This window comes from Pangasianodon hypophthalmus, chromosome 11 (genome assembly GCF_027358585.1).
Source record: "Pangasianodon hypophthalmus isolate fPanHyp1 chromosome 11, fPanHyp1.pri, whole genome shotgun sequence".
In the NCBI taxonomy this organism is placed as follows: Eukaryota; Metazoa; Chordata; class Actinopteri; order Siluriformes; family Pangasiidae; genus Pangasianodon; species Pangasianodon hypophthalmus.
In genome coordinates, this window is record NC_069720.1 from 16,633,355 (window position 1) to 16,644,906 (window position 11,552).

Here is an 11,552-nt window from a genome sequence, read left to right on the forward strand (position 1 = left end):
TAGTAAGACTGAAAAAGTAGTAAAGACTGAAGAAATATGTTGGTAAACCTGCAGTCTTTTGCACACAGACATTTCAATGTTCCATTCATTTTTAATGACCTCCCACTGATGGTATACAGGCTGTCAAGATGCTATATTAGGTGTATTAACATAACGTAGGTCCAACATTTTTGTGGCAAAATGAACCTTGGCCCATTTGTCCCAAAGCGTAGATGTTTCAGTGGTTGCTTTGTATTTAATCAGACACTACCATTGCCTGCATAAATATTACTGTAAGACTTCACAGTACAGTTCCTATGCAACCTATCACAAACCACAAATGAAGGTAGTACTTTTTTTAAACCAGTAATGGATTGTTAATAATGAATAACCGTGAGACGTTATTATTTATTCCCATAGTCATGGACATTGGATAACATAAATATACAGGGTGAACTGACAGATTAACCAGGAAGGGATCATGAACTAATGAAGCAATTATTGTTGAAAGAATTAATGCTTTATGCATTTATTTTAATTACTAATGAATGAACACAAAAAGTCACTATTTGTTGCTAAATAGTTAACATTAGATAATGTTAATTTCCTGAATGAGCCAATAGGAAAACTAATGTAATAGTAACCCCATGTAATAGTAATTCCCATCTATACATATAACAAAAGACATGGCAAATATTTGAAGCAAAATACAGTCATGCATTTTTTAGGAACACCTTTACACTGGCCAGTTGTAAATGTTTTTGTAGTCAATGTTTTTCCAATCCTGTCCAGCTTTAGTCAGTCTGTGCCCACTGTAGCCTCAGATTGTTGTTCTTGGCTGACAGGAGTGGAACCCGATGTGGTCTACTGCTGTTGTAGCCCATCCCCCTTATGGTTTGACATGTAGAAGTAGAAGAAGAAGCCTTTATTTGTCACATATACATTACAGTGAAATTCTTTCATCACATACCCCAGCTTGTTAGGAAGCCAAGGTCAGGGCACAGGGTCAGCCATGATACGGCACCCGCAGAGCAGATGGGGTTAAGGGCCTTGTTCAATGGCCCAACAGTGGCAGTTTGGTGGTGCTGGGGCTTGAGCTTTTCTGCTCACCATGGTTGTAAAGATTGGTTATTTGAGTTACTATAGCTCAAACCAGTCTCAGATGCCACTCTCCTCTGACATTCTCTCATCGGCAAGGTGTTTCCACCAACAGACCTGCCACTTAATGTTTTTTTGTCTGCACCAATCTGTGCAGCTATTCGCCAATCACCAACTCTAGAGAACAGCAGTTTCTGAAATACTCAAACCAGCACATCTGGCATCAACAACCATAGAAGTAGATGTATGAACACAGATTTTCTTAATACTGTAAATAAAATGGCAGTCATCTTTTTTAGTATTTTCATGTCTATATGTTTTGAATGCTTTTCAACACAATAAACCACGACACAAGTAACTAATCAAAACAACACTGTTTCATTCAGGACTCTGTAATTTTCCACAATCTTTCTCTATCCCATCTTCAAACACACCTAAACAAAGAATGCTGAATACCTGGCTGTGTGATAAATATATACCTACTGCCTTCACTGCCTTATGAAGAAGAGGCATTAAAGATTTAAACTAAGAGCTTTTAAGTGAGTGCAAAATCTAGGCCATACATGGCATGCTCTTACTTTGGCAAATCCATTTGTCCTCTCAAGCATCCTCTTTGACGCGTTGGAGTTTGAAGAGTGACCTGAAGAAAATTTCTAGTTCAACTCTCATTGTTTTTATTTATATGTAGTGCTTATGTATGCTTTGGGTGTTGAATGAAGAAACAAATCAATAGCAAAATAAATCAATAGTAAAGAGTTCCTCTAAGAAAATACCAATTCAACCCATGTACTGACTGTGAAATGCTTAAAAGAAGTGCCCACAAAACTCCAGGTTAACATCAAAGCATTTACAGACGTCTCTGCCCACAGTGAGTCAACAGTCGGAAAGACCGTGCTTGAATTTGCTCTTCTGGGGAGGTCAGAAGAGAGCACATTTACTGTACATTAGTGAGGTGAGAGGAAGTTCACGCAGGTGCAGAAGAAAACTACTGGAATTATGCATCCTAATCAAAGCCAGACTTGTTTAATTCATCTGTTTTATGGAAAATAAAAAATGCACTGCATATTCAAGACAGCTGTGTACTGTGACCACTGTGTGAAGTGGGCAAAAAATATTCCCAGTCAAGGGAAGGGACTGATAGACCATAAAAAAATGCAGAATTTAATGGTAGTAAATGCTTAACATTACTTCTGTGAAATTAATAATGTTTGTTGTTTTTCTGTAATCTTAAATCTGTGAGCAATAATAATTGGATTTGCGTATATCCAGATATTCAGACTGGAATTAGAAATGGAAGATGATAATAAATGATTGTATATATAATCTAATAATATATATATATATATATATATATATATATATATATATATGTAATTATATATATATATATATATATATATATATATATATATATATATATATATATATGTAATTATATATATATATATATATATATATATATATATATATGTTGTATGTGTATCTAGTCTCACCCAGAAGAGGATGGGTTTCCTTTTCTTCCTCTTGTTGCCTCAGGCAGTTTTTCCTTTCCACCATCATTTCTGGCTTGCTCATTAGGGATAAACTTTATATCCAGATTTCCATAAAGCTGCTTTTTGACAATGTCCATTGTTAAAAGCACTGTACAAATAAAATTTAATTAAAATTAATTGTATTTCCACTGTTAGTGGTTATTTAGTAATAATAATAATAATAATAATAATAATAATAATAATAAAAATAATAATAATAATAATAATAATGTTTACTTTATAAAGAGCTTTTCTCAATCTCAATCTGTGAAGGAGGAGATTAAACAGAGAAGATTAATATGAGATTGAATTCAGTAGGAGGTGAATTGAGTCGCTTAATATGAACACTGAAACATCTGCCACCCATGGAGCTAAGTCTAAATACAGGGACCAGAAATAAAAATGGACACAGATAACCTCGAGCTATAGGGATAACCAGGGGTTTACAGATGTAGCAGTTACCTAGGTAACACAGGTCTTTGTGTATGTGGAGTAAAATTTTGTATTAAGGACAGTATTATTTATTACTTTATATAAAAAAGAGAGTAAGTGAGGTGTGGGCAGAACATTTAGTGTGTGTGAGAACTCCAGTTTAAATGTAAGATTCAGTGTTTTGGATGGAAGGTCAGTAAAAAGAGCACTGAAAGAATCAAGGCAGAAAGCTATAAAGGCACAGACGTAATTGACCATCCTTAAAAATTAGTATAGACCAGAGCCAGGCAATTGTTGCAAAGGTAAAAGAATGCACTCTTGGTGAGAAAATTAAGATGGTATACAGTGAGTGATGAATTGAAAAGGTTGCAAATAATTGTGCATGTTTTAAAATTAACCCCATGAATATATATATAAAAAAAAGTATGCATCCAGCACTTTATATAATGGATTCAAGTTAATAAAGATGGTAGGGGCAAGGTTATATTCATAGTGGTGCTAATATAAATCTGCATGTCATTTGCATAACAGTGAAAGAATGCAGCATTGGAGAATAATATGGGCAAGAGGAAGCCTGTAGACTTTAACGTTCCAAGAGCAAAGCCCTGAGGAACAACTTGAGTAATGGGAACAGAGGAGGATTTGTGTTTGTCAAATGTAATGAAATATTTCCTGAAACTTGAAAAAAAAAATCTGTGAGATAAGATGTGAACCAGGAGTTCAAATCCCAGTGATGCTAACTGCTGTGAGGCATGTAGTAAGTATGTCATGTGAGACGGTGTCAGATGCAGAGCTCAAATCAATGAGCAATAGACTACTAAGATTCTGTGTATCTGCAGACAGGAAAGCAGTATTTACAACTCCCACAAGGCCAGCCTTGGTGCTACACAGAGACCAGAATACATAATGATCGAGTTTATACAAGCTGCATGAGGCATGATGTACTTGGATCTGTATGATGAGCACACTTTACTACAAATGGGATTTTTTTTTCCCCTACAGTTAATTAGCTCACTTGGATCCAGGCCTGAGTTTTTAGAATGGAGATGGCAGCTGTTATTTTAAATGCTTTTCTACTACAGGGCAATATTTAATAGACTGTTTTTAAGAGGTGGCATCAGAGTAGCACCTAACTACCATGATATTTTATAGTTTTTAAGTAACTTATAGGATAACATGCAAAGCAAGAACAATATATTTAGGATGGAAAACATTGACTAGAGAAGGGAAGGAGCAAGAAGGGGAAAGATATTTCTGCAGAAATGAGTCGCACAGTTTTTCAGAGCCTGTGACAGAAGTTCCAGGCATGTGGGTTTGTTTGTTAATATTGGAGAGACTTTTTAGTCTCCAAAAGCACACTGGAGGAAAAATAATCCCAGTTTACAGCATCAACTTCAGCCTGATACTTGAATAAATCATTAGTTTTTGCCAACGCATGCACTGTGAGAGCTGTGAGTTTTCTTATGAAGTCAATTTGAACCGACTGCAAAGCTTTCAAAGCTGAAAAGAGAAGAGTGAGCGAAACCAGCCTGGTTTTATTGACCACTTGCTCATAAGCTATATATAACGTCAGAAAAGTTATAGAAAGCTAGATAGGAACGCAACGTAGTTGAGTAGCGTCAAGAATAGAAGAAGCACAAAAGACTAAGCTTTGAAGCAACTTTCTTATGGAGCTTTTCGTCACAGTGAGCAGTAGTTTTTATGGCCCAAAAATGCAGAATGAAGCGGCAAAATGAAGAGATGCACACTAAGGGTCAAAAGGCATGTAGTTCTGTCTGCAAAAAAATAGTAATTAAATGGAAAATGATATGGCACTGATTACATGCACATACACCTACATGTAGTTTAACATAGTCGTCACAGTGACTCAAAACATACTAAACGCAAAGACGAGATTAAGCTGTAAACTGCACATCTTGTGTTGCTTGAAAAATGGTGATATGCCTGGTACATTTTGTCTGCTGTTGTTATTATTATGAGATATGCCATTGTGTCATTAAAAACTCCTCTAAACTCTGGCATAGCATTTCAGAAAACTTGTTTTTCTTGTTAAAAATACTTTGCAAGATTTGTAATAAGAGAAAAAATAGAATGTGATAAAATATATATAGTACCATTAATAATTTATAGGTAAATAGGTGGATGTGTACTCAAAAATTGCTGCTATATGTAAACTTTATTAGTAGTAGTAATAGTAATAGTATTGTTGTTTGTTATTGTTGTTATGGTTACTAGAAGTAGTATTATTATTACTTACTTACGTACTTACTAATATTAATATTATTATTACTTACTTACTTACTTACATTTATGGCTACAGTTAATGAAAATTCAATCATCTGGGTTTACAAAGACTTTCAGTCAAAATGTTGATATAGGAGCAGTAGTGCCACCTGCTGATAGTGTCTACTGGTGACTTTTTTTGTTTAAAATTTTGTTTGAGTTTATTTATCCGTCCATCCATTTTCCATACAGTTTATCCTACAGAGGGTCACAGGGAGCCTGGAGCCTATCCCTGGGGACTCAGGGCACAAGGCAGGTGACACCCTGGACGGGGTGCCAACCCATTGCAGGGCACAAACACACATACTCACACACTATGGACAATTTGGAGATGCCAGTCAGCCTACAACACATGTCCTTGGACTGGGGAGGAAACCGGAGTACCTGGAGGAAACCCCCGAAGCAGGGGGAGAGCATGCAATCTCCACGCACACAGGTTGTGTGCTAACCACTAAGCCACCATGCCCCCAAACTCATTTATTTATTTATTTTAATGCATGATTGTTTTTATTGTTTGTAGTGAATTGGCTCATCATGATAAGACAAGTAACAATTTAGGGATTTTTGTGTATACACTAAACTCATCTTAATCCCACATCCTTTGTATTTTTTATGTAATTGTGATAAATACAATCTTCAAATGGGCTGTTTTATTTATTTGTCAGTATGAATAGAATTTAATTGAATTTCTATATTTTCTTTTCTATTCTATTCACTGTATTGGGATTTATATAAAATTATTCTGGGATATTTTCTCTATTCACTACCTGTAGATTTGCAATTTGGAGCCAAATCTCAAACGGCTATCTAATTCCTATATAGGTGCACTTTGTAGGCTATAAAAGAATGGAATAGACCTTTTGAAAAGCGACCGTTTCATGACGTCGCCACGCAACATTACGCGTGACGCACACACGCTATATATTCCTACGTGTTGACGTCAACAGTCTCTTCCCTGCCTATGCCCTGTTGAGGTAGGCAGTGTAAAATTTGTGTCTGCTTCTCCACACAGCGAATCCAACAACATCCGTCAAAATGGTGAGTCTACTTGTTACTTCATCACTCATATACATTTGTAGGGATTTATATCGTATCCTCGCGTGGCCATTTGAACGCTCAAAATTGTTCTTGATGTGTATTTTTGGGCTGCCGGGCTGCCATTTAGTGTACTAGCAAAGCAAAATGGCAGCCCTATTGTGTTCCGGCGGTAGGCCTTACTGTGCCGGAGAAGAGTCCCTGTGTAGCGGGATAATGTCTGCTGAAAGTTTAATGGTGGTTTTAAGGAATGGCATGTCTTTGGCACGTTTTGTTCGGTATCAAAAGTGTCGCAAACTTTGCCGGTTTTCCAGACAGCAGTTTTCATATTTTCAGGCGTTGGCCGCTGGCTAAATGATTAGCCTGCTAGCTTTCTGCTAACCTTGCTTTCATGGGGGGGAAAAAAAGGTTGTGTATTGAGTAGTATTTCTGAATCAGACTTGTATTGATTGGGGGTTGAAAGATTATACCACAGCCACTTGGAGCTGTGTGTTGAAATACTATGTGGTGGTGATGTTAAAGCCGTTAGCCGGCCCGCTTACTGTGTCTGGTGCGTACAGTTACACGTGGCCTGTTACCGGCTGATGTGGCGCACGATGTTAAACCGCAGGGAATCCCGGCTTTACCAGATGTGACAGATCATGACTGGGCAGGTGAAGTATTCCTACTCGGAACAGGCTGTCCTGATCTCCCCTTTTTACGTTTTGACAAGCAACCCCTTAAGTGTAGGTTGTGGTTTGGTTCTGAGCTGCGTGCTTGGTGTTTGTTGGTTATGACTAATCTCCACGTTTCCGGGTTTTGCCCTTCTGCCCCGCGTGGACTTTTTGCCTTCTGGATTGATGCAGTTCTAATTGCGTCAGCGAAAACATGCCAGGCCTCACTGCCCTTTTGTAATGTTTGTATTGTACTAGTGTGACAGATTATGTGCTGAAAGCATTTGTTTCCCCATCATGACTCTTTGAGATTTTGAAACGTATAAGCCATGTATTAGTTTTGCTCAAATCATGAGTTTTGCTTTTGTCCTCCCTCAGGTGAACTTCACCGTAGACCAGATCCGTGCCATCATGGACAAAAAGTCCAACATCCGTAACATGTCTGTGATTGCCCATGTGGACCATGGCAAATCCACTTTGACTGACTCGCTGGTGTCTAAGGCTGGTATCATCGCTTCAGCCCGTGCAGGAGAAACCCGTTTTACTGACACAAGAAAGGATGAGCAGGAGCGTTGCATTACCATCAAATCCACGTGAGTGTTTACGCCCTCACCCAGAGCAGAGGTTTCTGCCAATGAAGCTAGTTTTGCTTCATGCCAATAATATTTTTCATTTTTATTTCTGCAGTGCCATCTCAATGTACTATGAGCTCACTGACAACGACTTGGCCTTCATCAAGCAGTGCAAGGACGGCTCTGGCTTTCTGATCAATCTGATTGACTCCCCTGGGCACGTCGACTTCTCCTCTGAGGTGACCGCTGCCTTGCGTGTCACTGATGGAGCCTTGGTGGTGGTTGACTGCGTGTCTGGTGAGTGCAAAATCCTACGCAGAGTATCGTTTAGCTAAAGATAATTATGCAGTAGAATGCAGCGGTTTTATCAAATATGGCATGAAGCACAAACCTGACCTGTTTGCTCCTCTCGTAGGCGTGTGTGTGCAGACCGAGACTGTGCTGAGGCAGGCTATTGGTGAGAGGATTAAGCCTGTGCTGATGATGAACAAGATGGACCGTGCCTTGCTGGAGCTGCAGCTGGACCCAGAGGAGCTGTATCAGACCTTCCAGCGTATTGTGGAGAACGTCAACGTAATCATTTCCACCTACGGAGAGGACGAGAATGGACCTATGGGTAACATCATGGTGAGAATCACAAGTTTTGGTTTTCTGAACGTAACATTTTAATGGTCCTGTTTGGGAGCCCTTTAAACTTTGTTAGTGTAATCATATTAAAGCAGGTGATACTCTGTGCCTCTGACAACCTCATAGATTGGTATAGGTCATGTTTGATTACTTATTACTGGCTAGCTAATTTTTGATGCATGTTGTATATTTTAATACTGAATTAAAGTTATTTCTTATACAGGTACTGCTTTAAGAATGTGACTAATCCTAAACCATTTTTCCTTCAGATTGACCCAGTTGTTGGTACTGTGGGATTTGGGTCTGGACTGCATGGTTGGGCCTTCACCCTTAAGCAGTTTGCTGAGATGTATGTGATGAAGTTTGCTGCCAAGGGTGATGCCCAGCTTGGACCAGCAGAGCGCTGCAAGAAAGTGGAGGACATGATGAAGAAACTGTGGGGTGACAGGTGAGGCCTCCAGCTTGAGATGGCTCTAGATTAGCAAGGAAGTTTATGCATTGTAGTGGTAATGCATAGTTCACTGTAACAAGTTTTTTGCTTTTTGTTTAGATATTTTGACCCAGCAACTGGAAAATTCAGCAAGAGCGCTACTAGTCCTGATGGCAAGAAGCTCCCCAGGACCTTCGCTCAGCTCATCCTGGACCCCATCTTCAAAGTAAGCAGAAATAATTGTCTTTAATGCTAGTTCAGTAGGTTTGTTTTTGCCAGTGCCTGTGGGTGATGACTTCAATATTCTTCACTTTGACCTGACTGTCCAGTGATGAAAGACTTCAGTCTGATATTTATCATGGCAATGGAAGCATAAACAGCAACGATATCCAGATTTCACTATTTAAATCTTCAGTCCTTCAATACAGCTTTCTCTCTCCACAGGTTTTTGATGCCATCATGAACTTCAAGAAGGAAGAGACAGCTAAGCTGATTGAGAAGTTGGACATCAAGCTGGACACTGAGGACAAGGAGAAGGAAGGCAAGCCCCTGCTGAAGGCTGTAATGCGTCGCTGGCTGCCTGCTGGAGAGGCCCTGCTTCAGATGATTACCATCCACCTGCCTTCCCCTGTCACTGCTCAGAAATACCGTTGTGAGCTGCTGTATGAAGGACCTGGTGATGACGAGGCTGCTATGGGTTAGTTGGGCTTGTTTTTATCTGGAACATCATCTGACATGACAAGTAATTGCATAAGTGTTTAATTGTCTTTATGGTTAGCACTGGAACATAATCATTTATTTATTTTTAAGGTATTAAGAACTGCGACCCCAAAGCTCCCCTTATGATGTACATCTCTAAGATGGTGCCCACTTCTGACAAGGGTCGTTTCTATGCCTTTGGGCGTGTCTTCTCTGGCTGTGTGTCCACTGGCCTGAAGGTGCGCATTATGGGACCAAATTACACCCCTGGAAAGAAGGAGGACCTTTACCTCAAACCCATTCAGAGGTTAGTTGATTCTCATGCCTTTTCCTGGTGTATGACTCTTTGATAAGTGGCTAGTTTGTAGGACGGTTTAATGCTGGAATCGTTAACATAACTGTTTTCCATTAGGACCATTTTGATGATGGGCCGTTACGTTGAGCCTATTGAGGATGTGCCCTGTGGTAACATCGTGGGTCTGGTTGGTGTGGACCAGTTTTTGGTGAAGACCGGGACCATTACCACCTTTGAACAGGCCCATAACATGCGTGTGATGAAGTTCAGCGTCAGCCCTGTGGTGAGAGTTGCTGTGGAGGCCAAGAACCCTGCTGATCTGCCCAAGCTGGTGGAGGGTCTGAAACGTCTGGCAAAGTCTGACCCTATGGTACAGTGTATCATTGAGGAGTCTGGAGAGCACATCATCGCTGGAGCTGGTGAGCTGCATCTTGAGATCTGCCTGAAGGATCTTGAAGAGGACCATGCCTGCATTCCACTGAAGGTACTGCCATGTCCATGATTGTATTTTTCAATAGTATAAATGTGCAGCTTGATTTCTAAATCATGTCCAACTTGTGTCCAACAGAAATCCGACCCAGTTGTATCCTACAGAGAGACAGTGTCAGATGAGTCCAAACAAATGTGCCTGTCCAAGTCCCCCAACAAGCACAACCGTCTGTTCATGAAGGCCCGTCCCCTGGCTGAAGGTCTGCCTGAGGATATTGATAAGGGTGATGTCGCAGCTAGGCAGGAGCTGAAGGCACGTGCCCGTTACCTGGCTGAGAAGTACGAGTGGGAGGTGACTGAGGCCCGTAAAATCTGGTGCTTCGGCCCTGATGGAACTGGCCCCAACGTCCTTGTGGACGTAACCAAGGGAGTGCAGTACCTCAATGAGATCAAGGACAGTGTGGTGGCTGGCTTCCAGTGGGCCACCAAGGAGGTGAGTTTTTTCGAGTATTGCCTTTCCAAGTTTTCTTAAGCATGTTAGTGTTTTTATTTATCCAAAGCATTTTTTTTGTGTGTTCTCAATTTCCAGGGTGTGCTTTGTGAGGAGAACATGCGTGGCATTCGCTTCGACATCCATGATGTTACACTTCACACAGACGCCATTCACCGTGGTGGTGGCCAGATCATTCCCACAGCCCGCAGAGTGCTTTACGCCTGCCAGCTGACAGCCGAGCCCAGGCTCCTTGAGCCTGTCTACTTGGTGGAGATCCAGGTGAGATAGCTAGAAGTTGTGCTAAATTCTTGCTAGTGTTAAGTGTAGACCAGTGACTGACACTTTGCTCTACCCACAGTGCCCTGAGGCGGTTGTTGGTGGCATCTATGGTGTGCTGAACAGGAAGAGAGGCCTGGTGTTTGAAGAGTCTCAGGTCATGGGAACTCCTATGTTTGTGGTCAAGGCTTACCTTCCTGTCAATGAATCTTTTGGTAAGTGAAGCACTAGCATGTTTTGGCTTTTCCTTATTAGATTTATTGAATGTTGGGCATAATTCCTTTTCTCTTTCCCCCCCAAGGCTTCACCGCTGACCTTCGTTCCAACACCTCTGGTCAGGCCTTCCCACAGTGTGTGTTCGATCACTGGCAGATCCTTCCTGGAGATCCCATGGAACCCGCCAGCAAGCCTGCTCAGATCGTGGCTGATACACGCAAGCGCAAGGGTCTCAAGGAAGGAATTCCAGCTCTGGATAACTACTTGGACAAATTGTAAAGCTCCTGTCCCATTCATCGCTCCCCTGCCTCCCCTCACCTTCCTACTGAGGGACTGGACTGTACAGAACATCATGAGCACTATTGCTTGCCAAAAACATGTTGACAACATAAACTTAAACATTAATAAAGAACAATACAAATTACATTGTGTGGACATTGCTATGTTCTTTCAGTCCATGGCTATTTGACATTTATGCCATAACTTTGACATGTGGCTAAGAT

The 11,552-nt window shown here is 40.6% G+C and overlaps 1 protein-coding gene, 1 long non-coding RNA gene and 1 other non-coding gene across 3 annotated transcripts; 2 read left to right on the forward strand and 1 right to left on the reverse strand.

Moving 5' to 3' along the window:
* Nucleotides 1-115: 115 nt before the first annotated feature.
* LOC128319369 (uncharacterized) lies at nt 116-2,875 on the reverse strand. Its single transcript, XR_008302824.1, has 3 exons — nt 2,847-2,875; nt 2,571-2,718; nt 116-867 (listed from the first exon to the last, which is right to left on the reverse strand). It is a non-coding gene; the product is annotated as an uncharacterized LOC128319369 (long non-coding RNA).
* Nucleotides 2,876-6,209: 3,334 nt separating this feature from the next.
* On the forward strand, nt 6,210-11,473 carry LOC113544157 (elongation factor 2). Its single transcript, XM_026942858.3, has 13 exons — nt 6,210-6,362; nt 7,391-7,605; nt 7,700-7,881; nt 8,000-8,211; nt 8,481-8,659; nt 8,762-8,867; nt 9,086-9,338; nt 9,452-9,647; nt 9,753-10,119; nt 10,204-10,557; nt 10,654-10,836; nt 10,916-11,048; nt 11,135-11,473. The coding sequence occupies exons 1-13, from the start codon at nt 6,360-6,362 to the stop codon at nt 11,326-11,328; spliced, it is 2,577 nt and encodes an 858-aa protein (XP_026798659.1). The 5' UTR covers nt 6,210-6,359; the 3' UTR covers nt 11,329-11,473.
* On the forward strand, nt 8,926-8,993 carry LOC113537281 (small nucleolar RNA SNORD37). Its single transcript, XR_003403746.1, has one exon. It is a non-coding gene; the product is annotated as a small nucleolar RNA SNORD37 (small nucleolar RNA).
* Nucleotides 11,474-11,552: the final 79 nt, after the last annotated feature.